The 27,550-nt window shown below is 42.2% G+C and overlaps 1 protein-coding gene across 2 annotated transcripts in view; it reads right to left on the bottom strand.

Moving 5' to 3' along the window:
• Cped1 (cadherin like and PC-esterase domain containing 1) overlaps positions 1 to 27,550 on the bottom strand; it is a 271,573-nt gene that overhangs the window by 136,231 nt on the left and 107,792 nt on the right. For both annotated transcript variants that reach the window (XM_038318771.1, XM_038318772.1), the window contains 2 exons: positions 27,058 to 27,190; positions 24,090 to 24,258 (listed from right to left, as the gene is read on the bottom strand). In XM_038318771.1, the coding sequence (XP_038174699.1) occupies positions 24,090 to 24,258; positions 27,058 to 27,190 (302 nt within the window). The remainder of the gene's footprint in view (positions 1 to 24,089; positions 24,259 to 27,057; positions 27,191 to 27,550) is intronic.

Genomic DNA, 27,550 nt, shown 5'->3' with positions numbered 1-27,550 from the left:
CACACATTGTTATTGATTGACTGATTGGTTCTCAATTATCACATGCTAATTAATACATTCTATGTTAAACTTGATGATCTTCTTGTCTGTGCTACTCATTAGACTGAGGTATTCTAGGCCAGGAATCACCATTTACCTCTGACACATGGGTGCCTGAGGCAGAATCAATATTTAATAAGGTTGTTGAAGGAGGAATCCTAGATATGTCCTTATAGAAACCTCAGACACTTTCACTGAGAGAATTTGTTTACTCTAGCTTCTAAATAATGCAGTCTTAAAACAATGCATTAGGCTGTGGCTATCATTCATGGGCAGACCCTAAGACCTTGGCCTTATGTTGAGCTGAAATTATCTCAGGGCCTGTACCCTATCGCATCTGATTGTCCTGCATTGTGGGGTTGCATCCTACATAGTGGGGCTTCAGGAATGGGTGGATAGCGCACTTGCCATTCCCTGGGAAATAAGGAGGCCTAGCAACAGCTGGCAAATACAGAGGCTCAAGAAGCCTGGCAACTGGAGGCTCAAAGAAGCCAGCAGGCTTAGTCCTGTCCCACAGAAACACAAGCTACACAACATGGATTTCTTGCTTACATCTCACCAGAGTGAAAGGATATACATTTCCCCCCTAGTGCCTTTTAATAAAACCTTTGAAATATAGAAGCTTATGACTGTTTGAGAGGATTTTTGCGATAAGGAAATTTAATGCCAGAGATAGAGAGAAAGCTGGAAGATGAAGCAATATTAGTTTTCCTTAGAGTAATATCTTTGGCTAACTTAGAAACTTTGGCAGAATACTAATATATTTAGAATCTAGGTTTCCGTGCTATACCTTACTAATACCAACCCCTACAATTTCTTTTAGTGCTACTGTGAATGAGAGAGAGATTCTGTCATCTCTGATTGAAGAGTAATTTTTAATTTTAATATTTTGATATTAAATATTTTTATTTAATATAATAAATAATATATTATTTCATTTAATATAATAATAAAATAATAATATTTAAAATATTAATATTTTAAAATTTTAATATTTAAGTATTAGTATTCACATTACACATATGGAAAGATGGGTAGCCCTGTTACGGGAGAACACATGTCAAGACTACAGCAAAGCAAGCCCTCACACCTGTTTAGTATGATTATTATCTGATAATTAACTTAAAAACACACATAGTAACAAATATCAGGAAAGATGTGAAGGAATTATGGTCCTCAGACTCTGAAATTGGAATGTAAAAGAGGTTATTTCTCAAAAGCCAAGAATAACACATATATCATTTGGCCCAGAAATTGCAGGGAGTCTATCAGGAGACTTGAAAGTCTCACCCCAGAAAGAGATATCTGCACTTTTGTGCTCATAGCAGAAGTAGATTCAGTCGCCCAAGAGTGGAAAAACAACCAGTGAACTTAGGCAAATGAGGGGATCGGAATAAGTGCCCTCTAGAGACGCAGATATTGTCCAGCTCTAAGTGGGAAAGAAAGTCTGTAACACACTACAATGGTGATGGACCTTGATGACATTACATGAGAAAGAACTCAGTCACATAAACTACAGGCGCTCTCACTATTAGATATCAAATATCTAGGAACAGAATGGTGCTTAGCAGAGGATGAGGGAAAGGGGAACAGGAAGTTGTTATGTAATGGGTTGTGTAGAATTTCTGGGTTTCTCAAAGCTCCGGAGATTGGCTGCGCAATAGTATACGTATTGTTAATGCTAGTAAACTGGACACGGAAAATGGTTGATATAGTCTATCTATATCACGTTACTGTGCAAATTAACACAGAGGAAAAGAAATTCAAGTGTCTGACGTGTTCTGCCTCTCTCTTGTCAATAGTGAGGCTTTAATGTTCGCTAATTTGTGTCGACAAGGTCCAAAAGAATGTGACTTGGCTTTAATAGTCAGGACTTATCAAAACAAAATGAAACCAAACAAAAAATAACACTTCCCTTGCTCCATGTTCCTGCAAACAATGTAAACACTGTCCGCCTCTGCTGTGGGTCCTCACCGTCTCCTTATCTCTGAGCAGGCCTACCCTGGGTGTGTGTGTGTTTGTGTGTACTAGGGTATGAAATAGTACATAGAAAGCTTAAGTGTTGGAAAGAATGATCCAGAAGAGAAAACACATGAGGTAACACACAGTTTAAGGCATGAGGGTTTCGGGTGTCTGTCAACACCCAGAAGGACAAAACAAAACAAAATAAAAACCTCTTAAGGGTCGCACTCAACTTATCACTGGTAGAGTTGAACACACTCAATTAAATATACAGAACCCAAGCTTCCTGGCTCATAGTCTAAACTGAAGTGGGAATAAATGCGCCTCTGACATACTTTTAATGCAGCTGGAATTGAAGCTTATTGTTCTTGGTGGAGATAATTATTTTGACTTTTAGAGACTCAGCAGGGATCTCTGAATTTAATCCAACTGGTTTGTTTCACAGAGTCCTGAAAATGTATCTAAAGTAATTCAAATATTTCAGAATTTTATAATGATATATTTCATACATAAAAATCTTTCTGATTATTCTATAATTCTCAACTAAGACGTGCCTGTACACTGAAATTTTTGAAATGTCAGTGATCATATGACTCTAAGATAAAAGATGAAAACAAAAACCCAAATATATTTTTCAAAGAATTTGGATGTAGTTATTGATCATACACAACTCAAGAGAAGCATATCACAAATCTTAAATAATTTTTGTTCTAAAAAGTAAAATCATATTATAAATGCATCTTTCAGATGAATATACTTTTATTGAAATAGCTCATATGTATAAAAACACATTTCTCATTCTTAAAACAATATAAATTCAGCAGCAGTACTAATAATATTTTAACAGAAAAATGGATAAAGCTTTATCACATAACTACACAGATACATAGGGAAGAGTTTACTTACAGCAAAGTGGCCCAATACTTAAAATTCCCCACAAGGTCTATTAAAAAGAATCAAGTGTTGAGTATGGTGGTATATGCCTTCAGTCTGCAGTCAGGAGGCAGGGGCTGGCAGATCTCTGTGAGTTCATGACCAGCATGGTCTACCTAGCATGTTTCAGGCCAGCTAGAGCTGCACAGTGAGACCCTGCCTCAACAAAACAAAATAAGACAAAACAACAGCAAGAACAAAAACACAAAACAAAACAAAAAAACAACACGAAACAGAAAACATGGGGACTTGTCATAAGATATGAGATTTTTGTTAGGAACAAAATAACTGAAAGTGTTTTCCGATGTCATGGTCAGTGTCTTGTAGGGTGGGAGTAAAGGTTAATAATGGCGTCACCTTGACAGGGTGGCGTCCTGTCACTACACTCGGCATGTCTGTGGAGGAAAGGTTAATAATGATGTCACCTTGCCAGGGTCTACAGTCACAAGACACTACACTCGGCATGTCTGTGAGCATTTGCTGCATTAGGTTACAAGAAGTGAGATGATCCATTTTAACTGTCAGACCAAACAAAAATAAGAAGTAGGCTGAACACCATCAGTTACTGCTCTTTGCTTTCTGACTGTGGAGACACTGCGAACTGCCACCTCCTTCCTATTCCTGCCACCAGACCTTCTCTGACAATGGACCTCATCCTTGAACTGTGAGCTCAAACAAACCCTTTCTTGCTTAAGCTGCTTCTGGTGGGAATTTTGACAAGGCAATAATACCTGATCCTGATATAAGGTGTGTGTGTGTGTGTGTGTGTGTGTGTGTGTGTGTGTGAGAGAGAGAGAGAGAGAGAGAGAGAGAGAGAGAGAGAGAGAGAGAGAGAGAGAGAGAGAGAGAGAGACAGAGAGAGAGAGAGGGAGGGAGGGAGGGAGAATATGAGAGAATTTTTCACTATAAAACAATCAGCATCAAATATTAGGGCCAGGTAAATGCTAGATTGTTTTTTCTCTTAAAAATTGGAAAGTTACCCACTGAAACAGTTTACCTGAGCTAATAGGAGCTCACCAACTCCAGCCGGACAGGGAAGGAATCAGCATAGGACCAAACTAGTCCCTATGAATGTGGCTGGGGCAGACTGTGGGGCCACTGGCAGCAAGACCAGGATTTATCTCTACTGCTTGTATTGGCTATTTGAAAACCCATTCCCTTTGGATGGATGCCCTTGCTCAGCCTAGATATAGTAGGGAGGGCCTTGGACTTCCCCCAAAGCAATGTGTCTTACTCTCTCTGAGGAGTGGATGGAGGGTGGTGTGGGGGGTAGGTGATGGGAATGGAAGGAGGCGAGGGAGTAGAAACTGGGGTTGGTATGTCAAATGAAAAAAGATAGTTTGTTCTTTTTAAACTTTTTAAAATACAAAGTGCTTACACCAGGAATAAGAACCTGACTCCGAGGTACCTTCTTAGCCAGCTCAAGCTTTTAACAGGTATGTGGTATGCAATGTACTAGAAATTTTTGGAAGTTCTCCTCCATGTGGCTGTGGAACTCTGGAGAAGGAGTCCTTATATGTCCCCAAGGGCAGTTGACACAAGGCTTGAAGATAAGGGCTCTGGATGTGGCTGCCCTGGAGAAAGGTATCTGCTCTTTACTGCAGTAAGTCAGGCCAAGAAGCAAAGAGCAAGCGAGGCTGAAGAAGAGACAAGAGCTGGGAGAAAATACAATATTTCAGCATAGAATTAAGGAAAAGAACAGAAAGGTTTTGAGAAAGGGAGACTAGTGACAGCTAGAGATCTAGGCTCTGATTGATTTGTCTTTCCTGGGTCACTTGACCACGATTCTACTCAGCATTGACCGCCACACACTAACCTTAGCCACACCAATTACAGGACAGAGACTGTACTTTCCATTCCCTACTCTTCTTGTATTCGTAGACTAGAGGTACTCAGAGAAGGGCTCCTACTACCCTGTTCTATAGAAGAGGAAAACTGGGGTTGAGAATTCACGTCATGAGCTGAAAGCCCAAGAAACAAAGGTCACCAACCAACACCGTGTAACAGCACGCCTGCTGGGCTGCAAAGCTTGGGTGTGACTTCCACCCTCATTCTGTTCCCTGACGTGGGCAGACCTTGGAAATCACGAGGATGATCATCTGCGTTTTCACGTCCACGGGAAGAGACAGCTTGAAATTACTGGACTTTTCAAGCACATGCCTTTACAACCACATTTCTAAAATATCAGTTCAACTATTTGAGTAATGCATACACCCTAATCACTTTTTGGAAAAAAAATTAGCAACTTAAATTGCCTGGATCAAGAGGGAAAAAAAATCTCTTGCCAAATCAAAGGATTTAAAAATATAAAAATTCTCATCATTTGTTTCAGTTGGTTGGAAAAAAGGCTTACTTTAAGGTAAACTGTGGGAAAATTGAATTAGGTTAACTTAAATTAGGATACTTTTTGCACATTCTTTGGAATTAAATTAAAAACTTAAATACTAGGATAAGTTCTATGCTCCCAGTGACATGAAAAATTTTATTCATTCATATTTCTCAGTAACCTGAAGCTTTGATGCACATGCTAAGCTTAGAAAATCAGGATACAGATTCTGTGTGATTGAAGCAGTTTCACAGTTAAACATCTTGAATTCTCCCCCAAGAATGTGAGAGAACCAGAGAGAAGCAGAGTCCAGGAACACAAAGGGCCGTGAAAAGCATAAAAATTTAGTTATTTGCTTTGAATGGCAAAACCTTGATTGCATTATATTCAACCTTCTCAGAGAACTGCCAGGTTTCTTTATTATTCCTTCCACACTCTCTCCGCGGGAAATAAAGGAGCAGAGAGACCTAACAGGAAAGAGCAAAAGCGAAAGTTGTAAAGGTTCTATCACTGAACTCTCTAGATATAGACCTACTCATTTTCTTTACATAAATGCCATAGTTCAAGCAGGTCACATGCTCTCCACTGAAATTAGAATATAAGCCTTCTTTAAGCTGCAGCAAGATCCAAGAACTCATTTGCAAACTTTGCATCTTTTATTATCATACGTTGATACTTAATATATGTAACCGATATTATTTGTGACAAGCAGTATAAAAATTGCAAATAGGATATGTTAGAAAGATTCTTATTTCAAAGTTAGAGAGATTGTTCAGTGGCAAGCGCTATGATTCCTGTACCTGCTGTGCAAGTCTTTAGGTCTAAATCAAGACCACTAGTGCCCACTTAAAAACTGGATATGGGATGCATTTCTGTGACCCCAAAAGTAGGGGGGACAGGGACAGACAGTCCCTGAAGTCCACTGGCCAACCAGCCTAAATGAATCAGTGAGCACCAGGTTCAAATGAGAAAAGTTTTCTCAAAATGTAAGGAGGAAATCCAATCCAGGAAGATCTGTGGCCTCTGCATACCTGTGCACACATGGGTGTCTACATGCATTTATGCACATACACATAAACATGCTTATATGCCATACCCACACACAAGATTGTTATGTCATGACCAAAAAAATGTAAGGAAGTGAAAAGGAGTATACACACACACACACACACACACACACACACACACACTCTCTCTCTCTCTCTCACACACACACACTTTGGATATTTAATGCAGATGATCAACTTAGCTCTTATCAAGTTTAATGGTCAAGCACAAAAGAAAGGGATATATATATTCATTCGAGAAATATATATATAACAGCTCTGTAGGCTGGAAAGATGGCCAGGTGGTTAAGAGACAGCACTACCTCTGCAGAGGGCCAGTTCAGTTTCCAGCCCCCATGCTTTGTAGCTCACAACTACCTGTAGCTCCATAACCAGGGGGATGTGACGCCTCTGTCCTCTGAGAGTACGTGCACTTCCGCACACACTCATATGCACACACACACACACACTTTAAAACAATGAAAATAAAAGATAATGGGTTCTCGTGGGACGGCAAAGAGAACGATACGGCAGTAGCCCTAACTGAAGGGCTGCAGTGTGGAAGTGTTGAATCCACGCTAGCTTCATTACATCCCTCTGCCGTTTTCTTAGGCACCTCTTACGCCAGCTACCACTCTCTCACAGAAACAAAATTGAGTATTTTACATGTGCTATTTTAAATGAACATTTAATTATTATTCACAGTCTAAAAGCTAAGTATCTGGTCAAATGCAATGCTAGCTAGCCCAAACTGATGTTTTCTTAATGTGTGCTGCGGATTGACTACTGATTCTGACAACGTATATTTTTCTTTTCCATGTCTACCGAGTCATCTCTGCGGAACTGAACATGAATCAGATCTTTCCTCAGCTTAGAGAGAAGAGGAGGCCCCAGTAGTTACAGCATGGCCTTTTACCCTCAGTGCTACCGAGTGCATTTTAAAAAATGTGAAAACAAAATTTTTTAAACATTAAAAAATTTTAAACATTTTTTTAAATCCATAAAACCTAAGTGGATATGCCATTGTCAGTCTTTTGACAGCGGGCAAAGGCTTTCTATTTGCGTGGGGTTGAACTAATTGGAATTGTCAGCCATCTGACTTCTAGAAACCGCTCCCTGTGTGCACTGGTAGCACTGTAGATGGAGCCACAACATAAAAACATTTGAGAAGAATCCTTCTAGGTTTCTCAGCTTTTTGGCCCACGAAACTTGGAAGCTGTTCCACCCACACGTATCTGACTGAAATGCTTTCATTCAGCTCTCCTGCACTGACTCGGTAAGCATGCTACTTGTGTGGAGAGCAAACCTGAGCGGCATGCTTGCCTCAGGCGCTGACATGCTTTCCGAAGGGACTAAACGGTTGCTGAGTGCCTCAGGTTGTTGCCAAGGGGTAATTAAGACAGGTCTAGTCACTGGAGATGGGAATCCTAATCCTAACTGACATTTATTACCAGGCTCCTCACCACAGAATCATGCATCTTCATTTCCGCATCCTTAGATGAACCCTTCCCAGGTGTGTCAAAGTTTCTGATGGAACAATTTAAGCGAACACTTTCGGTACTGTGTAAAGTGACAGCTGTTTTGTATTTTACATCCCTCAAGGCTCGAGATTTTCAGGTTTTAACCCTTAAAACATCTTATCTGGTCTAGAAATCCCCCTCTTCATTTTGTTCTCTCTCCCCCCCCACGCCCCCTCCCTACTTCTTTCCTTAGATTTCCGTTGCTGTAACAAAATACCCGAGAAAATTACCTTCAAAGAAGAAAGTATGTCTGTGCATTATAGAGAAGTGCATCATGGTAAGAAGCCTGTGGTGGAGTAAGACTGGTCAACTCGTGGCACATGAGAAGCAGCAAGGGGGCAGGGGGTAGGAACAAGAGATCACCCCCAAGTGCATGCCCCATATTCTCTACTTCCTTTACTTTGGTTTTCCTTCCCTTCACTAAAGAACGACTTCCTCCTCTTTATTCCAGTCTCATCCATTCTGAAGTCTACCCGACTTTCCCCAGGCTGACCCGTTCCCTACTGTTGGTTGCTATGCCAGCATCTCTGATTCCTTTATTGCATTCTGTGCTGTATTACAGTTATTTAGAAACACATATTTCTCTGCCACTGCAGATAGCCTTTTCTCTTATGAGGCCTCTTCCACAGTGCCAGCACAAATTAGTCTCTCTTTGAACAGTTTTGGAAAAATAAATGAGCTGAATTAATCAGGGGAGATAGCGGAAAGATTCAACACTGCCCTTTCTTTGAGTCGGTTTTGACCATGATCAAACGTAACTATCGTATGCAAGTCTGAAGAATGGATTCGATGTCCTTATTCCCCATCAATGTTTATGAGGAAATCATTTTTCTGTCTCTTTAATGATGAACTATACAACCACTAGAAAAGCAGCCTTTTCTCCTAGAGAAGCCATTAGAAAAAAATATCCTTTCCCTCTTCTCTCAGGGTCTCTTGTGTCTAATTTAAATATTTCTCTATTCTCATATTTGGGCTTTATCTTGTCAATCCTGATGATAAAATGCCCTAATATGAAAACACAAAACTCCTCACTTCCTATGACTTCTGTCACAAATATTGATGACACCGCATAAGAAAATGTACTTTCTTTCAGTTCTGGGAGCCAAAGCCTGCAACCGGGGTTGTCCCGAGGGCCATGTTCCTTGCTAAGTGTCTAGGAGAGAACCCATTCCTTTCCTCTCCAGCTTCTAGTGGTTGCTGACATTCCTGTGAGTACAAAGTTCTAATCTCTTGCTCAGTTTTGTAATTTTTCCCCTCTATGAGTCAGTTCCTCTCATAGCAACCAGCCCTTCTGACTTTGTCCTGTGAGCTCATCCTCCACTTGATCTGGGGCCAGCTGTGAAATCCAGGATGGTCTTCACTTGGTGATTTAAATAATAATGGCCCCCGGAAGGCTCATGGATTCCCTAGTTGGAGAAACTGTATTTGCAGGACATTTGATCACACTGTGAACCCTGAGACTGCACTTTTTACTGGAAAAATCTGTTTCTAGTCCTGGCGTGGTTCGGTTCTAGCACACACCTTTAATCCAAGAGCTTTCTGCTAGGATACTGTAAACAGGTTACATAAAGCCAACCACAGGTCCAGAGGCGGAGCAAGTAACCAGTTGCCAGGAAGTGAACAGGGAGAAAACACAAGAGGAGTCTGGAGGACGGATAGAGAGATGGACAAGAAGTAGAAGGGAGGGACATTCAGTTTGAGGTTTTGGTTTGAGACTGCATAGGAATAGAAGTTTTGGGGGACATCAGCTGAGGAGGAAGGTCAGCTGGGCGCTTTCTCTGCCTCTCTCAGCTAAGAGGCTTTCACTCCAGGATCTGACTCTTGACTCTTTATTGCTAAAATCGAACAATTGAGATTTTCCTAAAAATGACAGGACTGTTTGGGGAAGGATTAGGAGATGAGGCCTTGTTGAAACCCCACTAGTGTTGAGGTTTCAAAATCCCACGCCTGGCCCTCCCCACTGCTGTTTGTGGATATGACGTTAAGTTCTCAGCCCCTGGTCCAGCACCAGGCCTATCTACTCGGTGCCATGCTCCCCACCATGATGGTTATGGGCCCACTCTCTGAAACTGTACGCAAGCGCCCAATTAAAGGCTTTCTTTTCTAAGCAACCATGGTCATAGTGTGCCTTCGTAGCAATAGAACAAAAACTGAGACATGGACTTAGTACATTTCCTAAGATACTTTGTCTAAATGATGTCCAACTCATGGCTGTAGGTGTTGGGCCATGGTATATTTTTGAGGATGCATGTGTAGGGGAGTAGTAAGCATTCAATTTGCTATAAAAACCAAAATCGTAAAAAGAACTTGGGCTTGAAGGACTATTCCCTTGCTGTTCCTGAGAAGCTGGGCACTGCTACAAGATAAAAATACACTGAGTATCCTGAGAGTTGACTGGAGACATGGAACAAAGTTCTTTGTCCCCTTGCTCTGCCCATCCGCTTGGTTCCTTTGCTCAACATTCCCCCTTTCCACTGCAGAGATACAGGTACCTTCATGTTTACCACGGCCCTATTCACAATAGCCAATAAAGATAGTCAAAGTGACCACCAACGGAAGGATGGGACAGGAAAATGGCACAAGTACACAGTAGAGTTTTTCGGTTGTGAAGAAAAAAAAAACCATGACTGACAGGGAAATGAACAGAATCAGAAATCACTATGTCAAGAAAAAATGAGCCAAATTCAAAAGGACAGAAGCTATGTTTTCTCCTATACTGATGTTAGATTTCAGTGTCTCTGGGGGCATAGATAGCACAGGCGATGAAACTCGGGAAGGAATCCTAAGAGAGAAAGACGAGATTGCAGGGAGCTAATGGAGCATCCACGCCTCTATTTCGTCTCATGCCCCCTCCATTTGGTCTCTCAGTAGGTAAATGCCATCATTGCTCACACGACTGGGAGGAGTCCTTTTGTCTTCTTTCTCACCCCAACACCAATTCTTGTTCTCACTCTGAAAGGTGTCCTTGCCTCTCCATCAGTTACCCTCTCAACCACTAAACTTCCAGCATCCTATCTGACCGGCTTGTGAGTGGTTTCTCTGCCTCCACTCAGCGCCCTGGATCATCTATCCAACACAGGGCAGCAATGCGCATGTAAAGAGGTGCAAATGTGGCCGGCCCTGTGCACTGCCTGTTCACAGAGTAGGGGAGGGGTTGAATTCTTCGCTTGCCTGTGAGACCTGTGTGACTCTCGGTTCTTGCCCCTTCCTCTAGTCTCCTCTCTGCAGCTTCCATGTGCACTCCTGGAACTCGCAGGGTGGGAATGTGCAAACTCTCTCCTACCTGAAGATTTCAGAACTGTGACTGAGCTGGAAATGTTTTACCTGCAAATTTTAAAAGACATTCGGCTCCAATAGTTCATATGCCATATGCCACTTAGGAAGTGTGCGGACCAACCATGATCAGCTAAGTATGGGCAGGCCACCCAAAGGAAATTCTTTACTTCCAACCATTATCACCTGCCAGAGTAGAATTCGGCCATCGATAAATTTAATAAAAGGCCCAAGTCTCAGTAGTTTACCCTGAGGCAATACCTGGTTGCAGAAAAACCATAAACTGAGATTACCTAGCACCACCCCAAAACAGACCATCCAAAGTATTCCAACTGCTGTAGATAGGATCACATGCCAGTACACACTCACCAGGACACCCCTAGACAAATGTCAGCCAATCAGGAGTCCTGAACCTCAGAGACCCCTCACCCCAACCTTTAACTACTATAAAACCCTATTCTAACTGAGCTCAGGGCTCTCTGGTTATTCCAATACATTGGACTTGCGGAGACACCAAGTTTTCAAATTTGCTTAAAATGAAGGCTCTTTGCTTTTACATACAAGACTTGGTCTCCTTGTTGGCTTTTGTGGGGACTTCGCAGATTTGGGCAAAATAGGAAGATCTTTTTAGCTCACTCTCATACAGTGGGTAAGGCAATTACTATTTACTCTGTTTGTTTCATTCTTAGCACTACCCCAAAAAATCTGTAATTGTATTCATTTGTTTACGTATAATTATTTTTAAATTTCTGTCTACCAATATGTGTAAGAATAAACCCAACAAAAGCAGAGACTTTATTCTCTGTCGCTGGTGCCTTGCCTAAGGTGTAGCCCATAGAATATCCCAGTAAATATCTCAAAAGGGATTTAAAAAGCTCACTGAATCCACATTACAACTATTATTATTTTATACATCTTTAAACTGTTAATGGGGCTGAAATACATACACATATCATAAAGTCGATGTTCTACCCTACATCCCTTCACAGTTCTGTAGAGTTAGCACTTCAGGGTTTTTGTCTATCCTGCATACCCAGTCCCACAGCTCTCATACTAGTGATACATTTTTCTCTCCTTTGAGGCAGACCGCAATCAAATATTTGTTTATTATTCATTCTGAAAGGAGTCATCACTGGCCTATTCCTATTTTAAGTCACATTTCTTTCTACCTGCCCAGTAAAGTAAGATGAAATGTGTTTCCTTAGCATGATGTTTTTCTTCGGTGATCTCTGCGTTTAGATAATGCTTGGCTCTGTGACTTGAATACAGAATCTTCCCAGTCATGAACTGGGAACCAAACACCCGGAGGACTCCTCCCACCTTTCCAATCTACCTGGAAAAAGGTTCTAGCGGAGGGGAGCCATGCTGCAAGTGGGCACACGTGGTGAGGGTCACAGGAATTCCTTTTCTTTGCAGTCTCTTTTCCCCAAATTTAAGGGTGTGTTTCACAGTAGAGCTGATTGCACAGGCTTGAGGATGGAGAGAGAGGACATCCGTGTGACACAAAGGGCAGGGTGAGGTGGACCAATCAGGATGGCTTCCTGTCATGCTGATGCCTACAGAGAGATAACTCGCACAGCAAGGAGATATGCATTCGTATTGCTATTGGTACAGAGCACAGCTCTGAGCATGTGTGCAGAATCCTGAGAGATCATCCATCTCTGCCTTGCGTGCTAGGAGACGAAAGATGTGCTTTTAGTTCTACGCCACAGTATTGGCGCATTTAAATAAACCAAGGCATTCAGGTAGCAGAGCATCTAAGACTAGAACTGAAACCAGCAGAAGTATTGCGAAAGGACAGAAGTAGCCTTTGAGTCGAAAAGCTGTTACCAGCCCGACTTACAAAAGCTTTCTGTGCTACAAAACATCCGTAAGTGGAAAAAGAATGTCCAATGACTGACCATTTCTGAAATCATCCCAAATAATTTTGTGGCGTAGGCAACTTAAATTGCACAAACAAATCAGCATCCGTGCTTAACAATATAGCCGCCCTACCACAAAAACTGTGAACAATCAAATAACACCTTAGCAATATAGTCCTACTACAACACCTACAGACAACTGAGTAATGCCTCAGCAATATTGCCGCCCCACCACAATAACTCCAGACATTCGAACCACACCTTAACCACACACACAGTAAGTATGTGTGACTCACTAAGAGAAAAGGCTAACCTTTGCTGCCTAGGCGCTGGTGACTGTTACTGAATTCTTCTCTCCTACAATACATCCAACCACAGTTTCTCCTCCCTTCGCTCCTCCCAGTCCCCCACACCAACAGATCCACAGCTCCTCCTGCATTTTTAATCTTTTCCTTTCTACAGCAGACAGCCCAGACTACTGATGCAACACCAGAAAGGACCACTTGGGGGCAATATAGTAATTTTTTTTGTCTCCTGTAACTATGCCAGTTTCCTTGGTGACAAAAGATAACTGTGTCTTCCAAATTTGAAACCACATTTTAATACACGGAAGGAAAATGGCTGTCTTTCATTTTAAGCTTACAATGCATAAATCACAACAGACAAATGCAAGTCAGGTTTTCTCCTGAAGGGAACAAAAGTCTGACTTCCTTGAGCAGTTTGCCCTGCTTGGCACAGTTGAATGTATTTTATAGTTAACATTTGTCACAGCCTCAGAGACATAGCAAGGAATAAGGAAATTGTTAATAGAAATGTTTAAAAAAAGACAAATGCATGCTAAGCTTCAAATGTACTAATGAAAATATATTTTGTTTCTATACCCTTAGTTATGGAAAGCTGATTTGCATTCCCCTCTGAGGAAGGTTTCTGTAATGAGCACTAAAACAATCAGCTTGGGTGGGCTCCTCATGTGTTCACACATCACTTTGTAAAGGATTTCTCTTTCTTTTTTTCCTTTCTTTATTTTTTTCTACTACTGAATCTTTTTCAAAGTTATATGGATGCCAACCCTATTCCCGAACCATTTCTCTCCCTGTGTTGCCTGAATTTTGGCTGTTGCATCAAATCCTAAAGATAAGCTTTCTATTTAAATGAAGAGTACATAAAAATCTCTTCCTTTAGGGGTTTCAAATGTGTTTAGCAAGTAAATCTTTCTGTTTTGCTTTTCTCACCTCCGTCTTTTGCGATATTAGTTGTCTTAATCTTCTTCCCATCAGTAGTGGCTCTTTTACTACACAGTGACAGGAAGCTGAGCTCAACTTTTACTTTCAAACTGCAAGGATGGACAGTTATAATTATGTGCCTGAACTTGCCAGGTGCCAACAGAGACATGGGAAAGTTTAGGATGCTTACAAAGCGTGCTGCCTCAATTCCTGGGTCCTTTAGCTAAAGGTCCACCTTAGCGATCCTTACTCAGTGGAGGAGGAGGGTGAAGAAGGAATCCTAGCTCTTCAATCACCAAACATCTTTCTCAATTAGCCAGTTAGGGTTTCGGTTTCTGGTTTTGCTTGTTTATTTTGGTTCGTTGTGTTTGCTTGTTTGTGCCTTGGTTTCTTTATTTCTTTGGTTTCTCAAGACAGAATTACCCTGTGAAACAGTCTTGGCTGTCCTGGAACTTGCTCTATAGACCAGGCTGGCTTCGAACTCACAGAGATCCACCTGCCTCTACCTCACGAGGGCTGGGATTAAAAGTGTGAGCCACCACTTCCTGGCGCCTGTTAAGTTTTTAAATGAACCATCACTGGAAAGAGTAGGGAAGAGGTAATAATGAGAGGCTGATCAAGGCACCAGGTTCTAGGAAGCAACGGGAACCCTGTGGTGGTGGTAGCGGTGGGGGCGGGGTCTATAGCACAGCGCTGTGACCACAGAGACCCCACAATGACTTTAAAGGGAAGAGGGCAAGATTCTGAGCCAAGGATGGCAACTCACATCTGCCTGCAACACCTGCCTTTGGAGGAAGATAGAGGAAACCTGCCTCAAGGTCCAGGCCCAGACAGCCTCAGAAGAGACACTGACTCAAAGAACAAAACAAAGTTTAAGCACAGGCTTTAAATATTTCCATCATAAAAACTGTGACTGTTTGAGATGATGGTTATGTTTAATCTTCTTTATCCGTTACGCAGCATTCACATATATCAGAGCATTGCATGGCACTCTGGGAGTGCGCGCACTTTTCACGTCTTTGTGTCAGATAAAAATAAATTTAAGATAGCAATAAGACATCATAAGATTGTTCAGAAATCAAGACAGCGTTGTCCTCTACGGACACCTAGAAGGCTCTGGAACACTGCTTAGATTGGGGCTTCTCTTTGATGCGAAGGTCGGCTTATCTTATACATGTATGGTCGTGGAAGCACAGCCGACATCAGAGAGAGGAAGGAGCTACACAGAGAAACTGTCTAAGAGCCTCTGAGAAGTCCACAGGCTCCAGCATGGAGGAGTAACGCTTGCTGCTTGTCCCCTCTTCTGGCCCCTTCTCTCACCCTGCAACCACACTGGCTCAGGTTTGGTATAGCAAAGGTGAGCAGAGAAGCTGTGCAGGAGTGGAGCGCACACACCTTCATCCAAAGTACTGCAACAGAACTCTGTTTCTATCTCCCAAACACCCTGGAGGAATTCTCATATCTCCCCTGACTTCACACTGAAACCCCTGCATGTTATCTCACCTCCATATTTTGATATATGGGTAACACCAGCTAAATCTCTAACATTAAAGATAATAAATTTTTTTTTTGGTTTTTTTCGAGACAGGGTTTCTCTGTAGCTTTGGAGCCTGTCCTGGAACTAGCTCTTGTAGACCAGGCTGGTCTCGAACTCACAGAGATCCACCTGCCTCTGCCTCCCGAGTGCTGGGATTAAAGGCGTGCGCCACCACTGCCCGGCTAAAGATAATAATTTGCTAGCAATAAACAATTAAAACACTTACTAATTAGGATTGGGATTCATGGATTTACATCCCTGTTGTTGCTATAATACCTTTACATACCTTCACATAGAACACGGAAGACACACATACCTGCTACAGTTTAATTACAGCTGCCTTTTGTAGAACACATGTTGGTTTAATTGCCTGGAGAGGAATCCCCTTGTGTGTAGGAGGATATTGTACTGGGGAAGCAGTCAGTACTGGATACAGTCATCAGGGTACGATCTCCATGTGTGTGCGTGAATAACTAATAAGGACAGGGAGAGACAGGGCTGCACAGATGGCCTAGCAGTTGAGCACTGGTTGCTCTTGTAGAGGACCAGGTTCCAGCACCAGGTACTGACTCATAACCATCTGTAACTCCAGTTTCAGAGGATCCAACGCCCTCTTCTTGGCCTCTGTGGGAAATGCACACATGTGGTACATGTATATATTTATGTATATATACGTTTATATGTGTATATATATGCATATATAATACACCTAGTAAAAATAAAATTTTAAATCAAAGAGGGAATCCAAAAATGTGTGTGCATTCATATGTGCACACGTATGCATGCAAATCCACTCCCTCCCCACCCCCCCACACACACTGGCTCATGCCACAAGCTCTGTGTACCTGAGGACTGCCATCAAGAAGATCTTCCCGTAGGTAGCCCCTCAATCTTGGACTAGAGCTCTGAGCCATAATTGACTTTTCTTTATAACTTACCTACTCTGTGATGTTAACAACCAAGAAAACCATACTAAGACCTTATGAGTTCATTATGCTTTCATATATCTACCAGTTTATGACATTCATTGTGAAGAGAAAATATGCGGAAATTAATAAAGTCCTGTAAATTAACCACACTGTTTTGTTGTGACAGAATCAACTGTTAAACCACGTTCTCCCGAACCACGGGTTCTGTTGTTACTCTCGCTTCTGCATTTGCGGTTCTATTCCTGTGACCGAGCACCATGAGCAAGGCAACTTACAGAAGGAGGAGTTTATTTGGGCTTACAGTTCCAGAGGGAGAAGAGGCCATCACCATAATGGTGTGGAAATGCAACAGCAAGCAGGTATGGCAGCTGGGACAGCAAGCTGAGAGCAGCTAGCTTCCACCCCAAGCAGGCAGTAGAGAGTGAGCTAGGAATGGAGCCTGGTTTCTGAAACCTCAAGCCCAACCCTTCCCGCAACAGAGGCATACTTCCTCCAGCAAAGCCACACCTCCCCAACCTATCCAAACACCACCACCGATTAGGGAGCAACTATTCGAATGCCTGAACCTATGAAAGCCACCTCAATCAAGCCACCACAATATCAATAGACATCATAAATTCAAATGATAGAAAACCATTACTAAACATTAATAAACATGGGACATCGTGTGAGTCTCTCAGACACAGACGCATGGCCTGTGTTTCTAAAGTTGAGGGTCATAAGCTAAAATTACCGCATTCGACTGAAAAAATAAACCATGATTAATGCATCATTTTCTTCCCATTTAGGATTACAATTTAAGATCAATGTTAAGAATTAATGAGCCTTCAAGATTATCTGACAAATCCTTTGTGGAACGAGGTTGGAAATGAATGGATGTGTGAAATGCTTTTGAGAAGATAAAATTACCACCAACAGCATCAACTATTTTGATCAACTATTCATGTATGTTAAAATCATATGCAGTTATAAGCCAATTAGTTTTTCTCTAGCAAATACATATTTGAAACAATAATGACAGCACCACTGTGAACTGATTAGATAAGTGTTTTGTGGTTATTGGTTATTTTCTTCTTGAACATCATTCCTATTTATTCCATGTTGATTATCTATGGTTCCCACTTACAGAAAACCAGACTTGGCATGAACACCAGATGCATTTTAAAGGGAATCTGAGCAGGAATGGACTAAGTAATACATCAGCTCGTTTTACAAACTACTGGGACCAGACTTTTATTCACGTTCTTTCTATTGATGACATAAATCGCTCAGGCCTCCTGAAAGACCAGATGCTCAGTGAAAGCCTTTTACAAGGTCTACTCCACAGCCTGCAGTTCCACACATAAAACTGAGCATCAGAGAAGAACTCTTGTTAAGGTTGAAACCGTAGAGTAGCTTTATCACTGCTTGCCGAGACGTTCCTCATTTTCACCCTGGGATCACACTAGCTGTCGTCCCTGACATTATCCAAAGCCCTGCATAAATATGATGACAAAGGAGGCTAGCTTCCGTCCTGCACGTGTGTCGTATTTCTAAGTGGAAGAAGGAAAAGGGGACCCATGCATTTTTCTGAAAGGGGACCTTGTAAGTGACAGTGGTCCCTCCTTAGCTAAGTTCTGAGCTTTTCCTCTGTATACACTTCGCGGAGTTCACTGATACCCAAGGGAACTACAGGTAGGAGAAATGAAAGAAAGGTCCCCCAAAGTGGGAGTCACTGACTGAAAGTCAGGGAGTTGGCAGTTGCTTGCTCTCCATTGGTGATTCTTACTTGAGAAGTGGCCACATCCCTCAGATTTTACCCTTTAAATCAAAGTGTTCAGGAATCCAGACGATGACAGCAGTCTCTTGCATTTACTGGAAACAACTTTCCAGCCATTTACCCATATAATTCATACCTTTGCAAAGTAGAGTGGCTGGCCTTAGGGCAGTTAGTGGTAAAGTAGACTCAAGCAGTTTCCTTACACATTCAAAAAATTTCAAATGAACTTTAATTCAATTCCACGAAGATGAATGTACCAAAAGATGATTATATGTGAGGACTATCTCCATATAAATTTGTACTTGACACCTAGCTTGTCAAATAAATTTATATCCGATATCAAATATATGATACCTGGTCAATGACTTCATGTAGGTTATGTTTCAACTGGACAAAAATAAGGCTCTGACAAGCTGCCTGCCTGGAGGCACAAATCACTTCTGCGATACGTTTTCATCAAAAGCGCCAGCTACAATCACAGGTGTGAAGAATCTTCCACCCTCATAAAAAAAAAAAAGTTACAGTCATCAGAGATTCCTCTCCGCTGGTTAACTTCTGATTCTGTGATTTACAGGGAATAAAGGGATAACTCATGACTTTTTACTCTAAGAGCCAACTCTAAATTTATGACATTTCTCACAGTTAATCTACGTGATTTGTGTGTGAAGACAGCCGTGGACTCACCTAACTAAAAATTCCAGTTAGAATGTCGGAGAAAGGGCTGGAAGTTGTGAAGGGAGGAGGTAAGATCTTTTCTGAATAAACTATGGCATAATGTTGAACTTATTATATTCAAGACAATAATAATGTCTTAACAATGGCATGTCAGGTTATTTAAATTCGCATGAATGGACGCAGTGATCAAGTGCTGTATCCGCCAGTAGTCTCCACATTTTTCTACCTACCTCTTTTGTGAGGGAACATCCCCAGAAAGAGTTAACATTTCACTTAAATTTTAAAATATTTTCATCCTAAAGTGACTTTTTAAAGCTTGGGCTATAAGCTTTATTATATTTCTCAGGTTTGCATGTCTTGATATTTTCCATCCGCTCCCAGAGTTTTCACAGATAAAGCATCTCAGCAACAGGCCTAATTGGAAATAAATGAGCTCATACTCCTAGCCTTTATTGCTTTTTGTACTTCCTTTAGCTGCCAGCATGTTCTATACATGGCCACTGATAACCAGTTTAGTGGGTTCACCTCACTGAACAGTAAATAAACCACTGCTGAGTTAACTAATTCAGTCTCGTAATATAGGACCCAGTGTATGAACATGCACGCGTGCGCACACACACACACATGTGCGTGCACACACATACACACATGCACGCACACACATATATGCACCATGTGCATACGCCCATGCACATAAATATGCAGACACACATGCATGCACACATGTGCACAACCACACAAGTCTTGTGAATTTTAAGGACAGAGTTTAGCAGCATGCTGATATAACATGGTTAGTCTTAAGTGAGTTTGCTTACGTTTTGTCCTCCACAATGGCATGAAGAGGTTTCTGTGTATATTTATACATATGCAAATACCAGAAGAACATATTTAACAGAACGGCAAACTGATCAGCCACGTGAATAAGATCTTTTGTTGAGAAACTTAAGTACTTCAGTTGAAGGGCACATAAACACTACCCTTGTTTTCTGAACTCTGCATCATCGAACATAATGCTGACCTACTAAAGGAACAATCTCCTCTACATGTTAGCTCAGGAAGCCCTTCTACTTCACCTTAGCAGCAGATAAAGCTATCTTAGGAGTAATCAGGTAAGGTCTTAAAAAGATAAATCCCAAGAAGAGATTGAAACTGACAAGAGTTGCATGCTCTCCTGTGGTACACTGTGGCTCACATCCATCCCAAGGGCATGACAAAAAATGGAAAAGTAGTGAATGAAGCCTGGAAATGTAGGGGAAACCGACTGTTAAGGGCTCAGCTCCAGGGAAAGCATAAATAAGTCTATTACAGAAAACTCATTATCTCTGGGGCCATTTCCACTGCAATAGGTGGAGTGGCTTTTCCATTAGCCAAAAAAGGGGGTGGGGGATGCCTTTAACCTTACCAGAATAATTAAGATCTTGGTTTTCCTTTCAAGATAATAAACTAGCATGGGTAAAACAAGGCAGAGGCGTAGGTTTGGCAACAGAAGAACAAAATTCAAAAGCCCGTGCAGAAGGCATTCTGAAAGCAATTTTGAATTGGTGGGGCCTGTCATGGCCATGGACAGGGAAGAGTGTACTTGCATGTGCATGAGGGAGTTGCTGGAGGCACATGAGAGGATCATTTAAACTTTACATTTTAAGGGGAAGAACGCAAAGTTTCCTCCTGCCTCTTCTCTGTGTATTTTCCCTCACGCTGTTGTTCCTCCCTTCTGAAGGATGCTGAGCGCAGGCCCAGGACTGAAAGGTAATAAGTGAGTAGTTGCGATGTGCGGGATTTCCAGCCAAATGTGACCCTCTAACTCACCTACTCTCAAACCTCAACCTTCACTGCCTTAGTTACTGCTCTACTGTTGTGAAGAGACACCTTGATCAAGGCAGTTTATAAAGAAAAGCACGTAATTTTGAGGCTCTCTTACAGTTTCAGAGGGTGAGTCCGTGGTCATCACGCATGTGAGAAGCACAACTGCCCCAACAAAGCACAGCAAGCCGAATTATGTGGACCATCCAGGAAAACTGTAAGTGGATATAACTATGACTAACATACTCCAGGAAATCATCAAAGATGGAAGCAAAATGAAATTTAGAAGAGAAATCCCCAACTGTAATAAGAGAAAATGCAGTAAGAAATGAACGGAGGTAAAACTCAGGGGCTCCAGCATGTGCCATACACATACATTCGGAAGATAAGACTAATCTGTCCTGGAAACAAATGCTTCCGGAAAGCACATGAAGAGAGAGAAGATATGAGAAAGTGTATCCAGTAAGAACAGATGGCTATCAATAGCTCAGCAGGCAACGGCACTGACTACCAAGCCTGGTAGCCTGTGTTTGACCCCTGAGACCCACTGTGGAAGGAAACTGCTGACTCATGAAAGTTTTCTTTGACCTTTACAAGTACGTCATGGCCTGTGGGTCCAGTCACCCATAGACACGCACACTTTCATCATCATCATCATCATCATCATCATCATCATCATCATCATCATCATCAAATTACAGGACAAGGGAAATGGCTCAGCAGATGAAAGCACTGCACAGAATTGGCAATCTGACTTCTATCCCTTGAGCTCATGTAAAGGAAGAAGGGGAGAACAAACTCCTGAAAGTTGTCCTCTGAACTTCACAGTATGAGCTGGCATGTGCATGATCACACACTCATGCATCTGGGTAGCACCCATGTGCGTACACACACACACACGTCAAAAAAGGTAGAAACAGAAAGATCAAAATTTAGCCAATAGAAAAGGGAGGGAAAAGAAGTCAGTGAGAAAAACATTTCAGGAATCATTGGACAATAGCTTGGCATGGTGGCGGCATCTGCCATCCTAACTTTCTAGATGCTGATGCAGGAGGATCACAAGCTAGACGGAGATTCATTCTCAAAACAAATAGGTAAGCAAACATCGGCATGAGAAAATAAACATGACCGCATGCATTAAGCTAGTGGCAACCGCTGAGCATTACATATATTAAAAATGATAACCTTCAAAGTTACAGAATGTTTGAGCTTTACAATGAAAAATGGGAAACTGTGATTTTAGTGAAATAAAAGGAAAATACACTAAGCAACAAGATAGAAAGGGAAAATCCTCCAAAGCTGCTGGTGTGTGCTAGAGTTACGACGCTCATCTTCTGCCCTCTGAAATGTGAACTCTTGGCTCGCAGGCCTTTGACTCCAGAACAACACTAACAGAAAGTCAGTAGACCTTCCTGGTCTGTGCTTAAATGTGTGTTGAATCTGGGAATAGTAACTTGCTACATGATTAACATAACATGTAACATAACTAAAGACTATGATTCTCATCTGTCTTTGCCCATCTTCCACTAGTTGGTTAAACCACATAAAGTTGCAAAATTTTGTTTAGGTCAAAATGAGTAGAAATCGGCAGGTACATTTAATTTAGATCAATGGGAGGGGGAACAGGAATAACGGGGGCAGCGACGGCATGAGCAGCTGCTGGAAAGACTCACAGGAGGCAGGCTGGAATAAGCCAACTTGACGCTTCCTTTCAAGATTCGCAGAAAACCACGGACGTTTCTAGACTTGAGGTCGGATGACTATTTTAACGTAAAAAGAAGCAAGTTTAAGGACTTGGGCCGTCAGTTCTGCATCTTTAGAATATGAAGTACTGCCGGGGCTACAGAATACCTAAATCTATTCCCAGGTCAGTGAGGTTTTCAGTGCCGTATTTAAATGAACAATTGTCGTGCCCTCACGACACTTCCCAGAGTTCAGAGCGCAACTGATAGAAAGCAAATTCGGGAAAAGAAGTCACCCAGTCACTTTTGGACCTCACTGCGTCACGCATTCGTCTGGTTTCTTCCCAATTTCTCCCGCCAGCACTCTGAGCAATGCTTTCCTGGGAAATCAAAGTTTCCTTAAATTCTATCCGATATGTGTTCTCAGAAAACTTATTCTGAACCAAGTGAACCTGAGCTACCTCCTTTAAAAAAAAACTTTCTTTGTATTTATTCTTTGTATCTTTTACATTATGCATCCTGATCTCACTCATCTCCTTCCCCTACCAAAATAAAACAAAATAAAATTTAAGAGAAAGAAGGGCAGGGAGGACGAAGTGGAACATTTCGTCAGGGAGCTACAGTGCGACACTACAGTGAGTCACTCAGTAAGACCCTTTTATCTGTGCATTTTCAAAACGCAGACGTTCGTTGTAAAGAATCATTCGTCTGGATGGAGGCCCCTGGTCTCGCTACACCATTGATACTGGGCCCTCACTACGACTCTTCCTGGATATCCTGTTGCTACCCTGCGTCGTGCAGCTCCTGTAGCCCTGGGTACACAGGACTGAACCCCTCACCCCGACCGGAGCTCTGTGGCATATCACGATGGGGTGGAGTTGGGCTGGGCCAATTCATAACCCTGATTCTGGGTCTGGGTGTCCCAGGGTTGGTCAGCCGGCCAGCTCTAACCACCAGGCTGCGCTCTTCCGCATGCCTGGGCTACCTCTTAGGACACCACTTTTGAGGCATAGCGAGCTCTTCCTGAAAACTCCCTCATTTTCTTTGATACCAACGCTTGCAATACTGTGCACGCTTGAGGGATTTTCTTCTCATCCAGCAGATTCAAGTCAGTATTGACTGACGTACAAAACACTCATCGAGGAAGCAGAATGTGGAAACACAAAATTATATTTTCATTTGTTGCACTGACTGGTATTTTTTTTTCTTAAATAAATGGAAACTCAGAAAAAACAGAAATCTGGCAAAACTAGCTGGTTAACAGGTCAAAAACTGAACTAAGATGATGGGCTGAAGAAAGAAAAAATAGGACCAGGCCTTCGTGCTCCGTAGTAAATTAAGCTATTTCCAGCTTATTTTTGAACTTGCACGCATTAAATGAAAATCTCTGTTTGCAGCAATAAAAGAGATGCAATCTTTGTTCAAAGGGATTTGATAGCCATAAAGGTCAGAGAATGGCAGCCCTACGCATTTTACTTCTCTTCGGCGTACTGTGTGAACTAACACCTTCAGTCAGATTTTACCTTGACAGTGAAGCGTTTCTTCTTTGGTGGGCTCCACACCGTGCCGGTTGAATGAATGAATGCACGCAACGGCCTTAAGGAGGTCACCAACACATAGGCTTTAAGAATCACAGATAGCTCTTCGGCTCTGAAGATTGCTTCACGTGGAGCAAGGACTGTGGTGTGATTCCTAAAAAATATATATATATATATATAAAGCAACATAGCACTGCATTTAGAATTGAGTATGTACTGGGTGAGTGACCTAAATCTCCGTAATTCGTCCCCTTGGAGCCCAGGCTTCGCCTGCGGATTTCCTGAAACAGTTGCAGCTGTGGGTTACTCTCTCGCCACCAGGGGGTGCTCGGGCTCGGAGACACGCTACCAAATGGGTAGAGTTCTCCGCGCCAGAAAACCGAATCAAACGATTTCCCCCAAAGGAAAACAATACCTACAATAAGGTTTAAAGATTTTTGAAAATTGAATTGGTGGCACTGCCTGTGACCATGTCGGATTCATGGGAATGTAACAGCAGAAGTAAATACATGAATTTGGGTGAGAAGGTACCCCCGCCCCCGAGGGGGTAGCTTACTTTGGTGATCTCTCTTCTGTTTGTGCAAAGAGAGTGACTTGTTTAACAACGGATTGGCCATCAAGACTATGCTAGAATACTTTCCCAATTATCCCACATCTACGAAACAAACACGCCATCATTCTTGATTATTAAAGGCCGAGTGTGAAGAAAGCAGCAAATAATATTAGTTTCTTGTTTTGTGATGAAACAAATACACATCCATCATAAATTGTACCAAAATATATCATCATTTGCCTTCCTGTATCATAGCTATATGTCAGGTATCTAAGTCTAATAGGTAATATGTAAATTGTGCTTACGACAACCGTGGACGTTAAAATTCATGCGGAGGCTCCATATGAATTCTCATTAAGTACTATTAAATGCAGAAACATTATCTAGTTAGCAATCATACAGTTAGGTGAGGCAAACTCATCCATGTCTTGAATGACGTAACTAAATTCTATTTTTCTTTCTGGTTTGTATACATTCTAAGATCCTTTACCTGGAATCTGTGGAGTCCAGGAGGAAAGGACCATTGCGGGGAGGGGGAAGAAAGATCTTAGGGACGGAAGACAGGTACACAGGTGATATGAAGGAGAAAGGGGAGATGTGGAGGGAGTTTAAATGGGGAGAGTAATGGGAGGGAAGGGCAGAGGAGGAGGCCAGGAGAGGGATAACTAACTAACCCTAAGGATGTTTGGAAAAGTCATATGGAAACCTACTGTGTATAAACGTCATAGTTATGGACTTTTCTGCATAAGAAAATGCGAGTTTTGTGAGAATCACCCTAAGTAAGGGATGATGTTCCTTCCAGCAGCTACAGTCAGCAAAATAAAACGCCGGTGCAGAGTGTGGGATGCTTCTCCCAGAGTTGTTGGTCAGGAGCGTCTCAGAGATCTCCTGAAGGATACTGGCTATTGTTATTGCTCTTGGTTGCCATGATAATCAGACCCCATTGCTGAAGACACTTCACACTTGGGTCACAGGACATGGAGAAGTGAAGCCAGTACTGACCAGGAAGCTGCCTTGCTGCTGGCCAGCGTTTGCAGTAGGGGAAAGTACTATGTACAGATTCCTGAGGTAGGAGGAAGACATCAACAGCCCTACCAGTCATGAATCCTGAGAACTACAATAATGACCTGGGGCACAAAATATGCCCCTGGGGGCAATAGTGGTATAAATGTTACGGGCTAAAGCAAGCCCCTGTTGCTTGAACTTACGGCATGTTCCACAGGAGGAAAAGGATGTTCAGTACTGTAAATCTGGCTAAGAATGCCTGAGGCACTCACAGGCTCCGGGGTTAAGCCTAGTAGGTTTGTTAAATGAACGTTTTATAAACTGCTCTCTAAAATCCTATTCCTGTTGATTATAGTAGCTCTCAGACCTCATGGGAGGCGTTTCTTGGTACAATAGACAGTGGTTAATGCAGAAGCCCACAACCTATCAAAGTGCAGAAGCTGAGTGTCAGTGGGGCATTCAGCTACAAACAGAACCCCCTCCCCGCCATGGGAGAGGGGGGAAGGACTATAAGAGCCAGAGGTCAGGGTAGACCTTACTGAAAGGGCTTCATTCATGAACTCACGGCAGCTGTGTTTGCCTTCACTAGGTCTACGGAGGATCAAGCCACTCAACAGTTGAATGTCAAGCAGGAAGGGTCTGTCAAGCCCCGCCCCTAACTGAGGAGCTGTTGATAGTTGATGGCTTATCGGGGAGTCAGACCCCTTTAAGAGTGTGGCCCTGACAGGTTGATCAAGCGCCAGTGAACCACCCAGCTCCCTACCCATCACTATGTAGGGAGTACAAATTTGACTTGGTTATTAAAAAAGAAAAGGCACAAAGTTGGAGAGGTGCCTGGTGGATCTGAAAGAAGCTAGGAGAAAGAGAAGAGGGAGCATAAGATCAAAATACACTGTACAAAATTCTCAAAGAATTAGTACAGATATTGTATTAAAAATACCCTTTCCTGAAAATACATTGGACGACTTGATACCCTTTCTTAGACAGTAGGAATCATAAAAATTTAATAGCTAAGGAAAATCCATTCAGCCATACGCAAAGACTAGAGCAATGTCATGTGGGTATAAAATAGAAGTTAAATTTTTATAGTTCTACATTGTCAAGGTTCTAAATTCAATTTACATTAATATAACTTACTAGATAAAAATCCAATTTACCTAAATGTTTATTGTACAGCAGCAGAAATTTGAATTAGTCTAGGAGAAAGCCAATGATGACATTCCTTTAAAAGACACAATAACTGAACGTCTTGTGAATGGGGCCTAGTAATTCATTAAGCGACAACCACCCCACTCCGCCCCTTCCCAACAACCAAGCTTTCAGATCTGATTTCTAAATTTTTCTCTTGTTTCCTACAGTATATGCTGGATGGCACATTCAATGTGTTTATCTTACAGCTGTTCGCGTTGCCAGTCCCATGGTTTCCATATATGTGGCTTGGCTCCGTTTAAGAGGTGACTGGAGGCACGCAGCTGTGACTGTGTCCCTTGATCCAGGCACACAGAGGGACTCACTGGAAGCCGTAGTTCTGAAAAGAGTCACAAGCAAAACACAGTCATTCTCTTTGGTTCTTTCTGGGAATTGCTTCCAAATTAGACCGTGCTATGTCAAAGGGAGAAGGCCCATCCCTCCATTTTGAAGCCAGAGTGGAGCTATGGAGTAAGAACACTTGATAGGAGATAGAAACATGAGGGATCAGGCTGGGAGAGGAGTGGAAGGGGAGAGGTCTGGAAGGGAGGACTGGAAAGGGGGACAGTTCGGGGTTAGGCAGTAACCCAGGGCAAGGGAATCTCCCAGGAATCTACAAGGGTGACCACAGCTAAGACTCCTAGCAATAGCGGATACGTAGGCCATCTCCTGTGACCAGGCAAGACTTCCTTGACTGGAC

The sequence above is a fragment of the Arvicola amphibius genome, chromosome 2, assembly GCF_903992535.2.
Source record: "Arvicola amphibius chromosome 2, mArvAmp1.2, whole genome shotgun sequence".
Classification (NCBI taxonomy): domain Eukaryota; kingdom Metazoa; phylum Chordata; class Mammalia; order Rodentia; family Cricetidae; genus Arvicola; species Arvicola amphibius.
The sequence above is the reverse complement of the archived record's forward strand: the minus strand, read 5'-3'. Positions and strand labels throughout refer to the sequence as shown.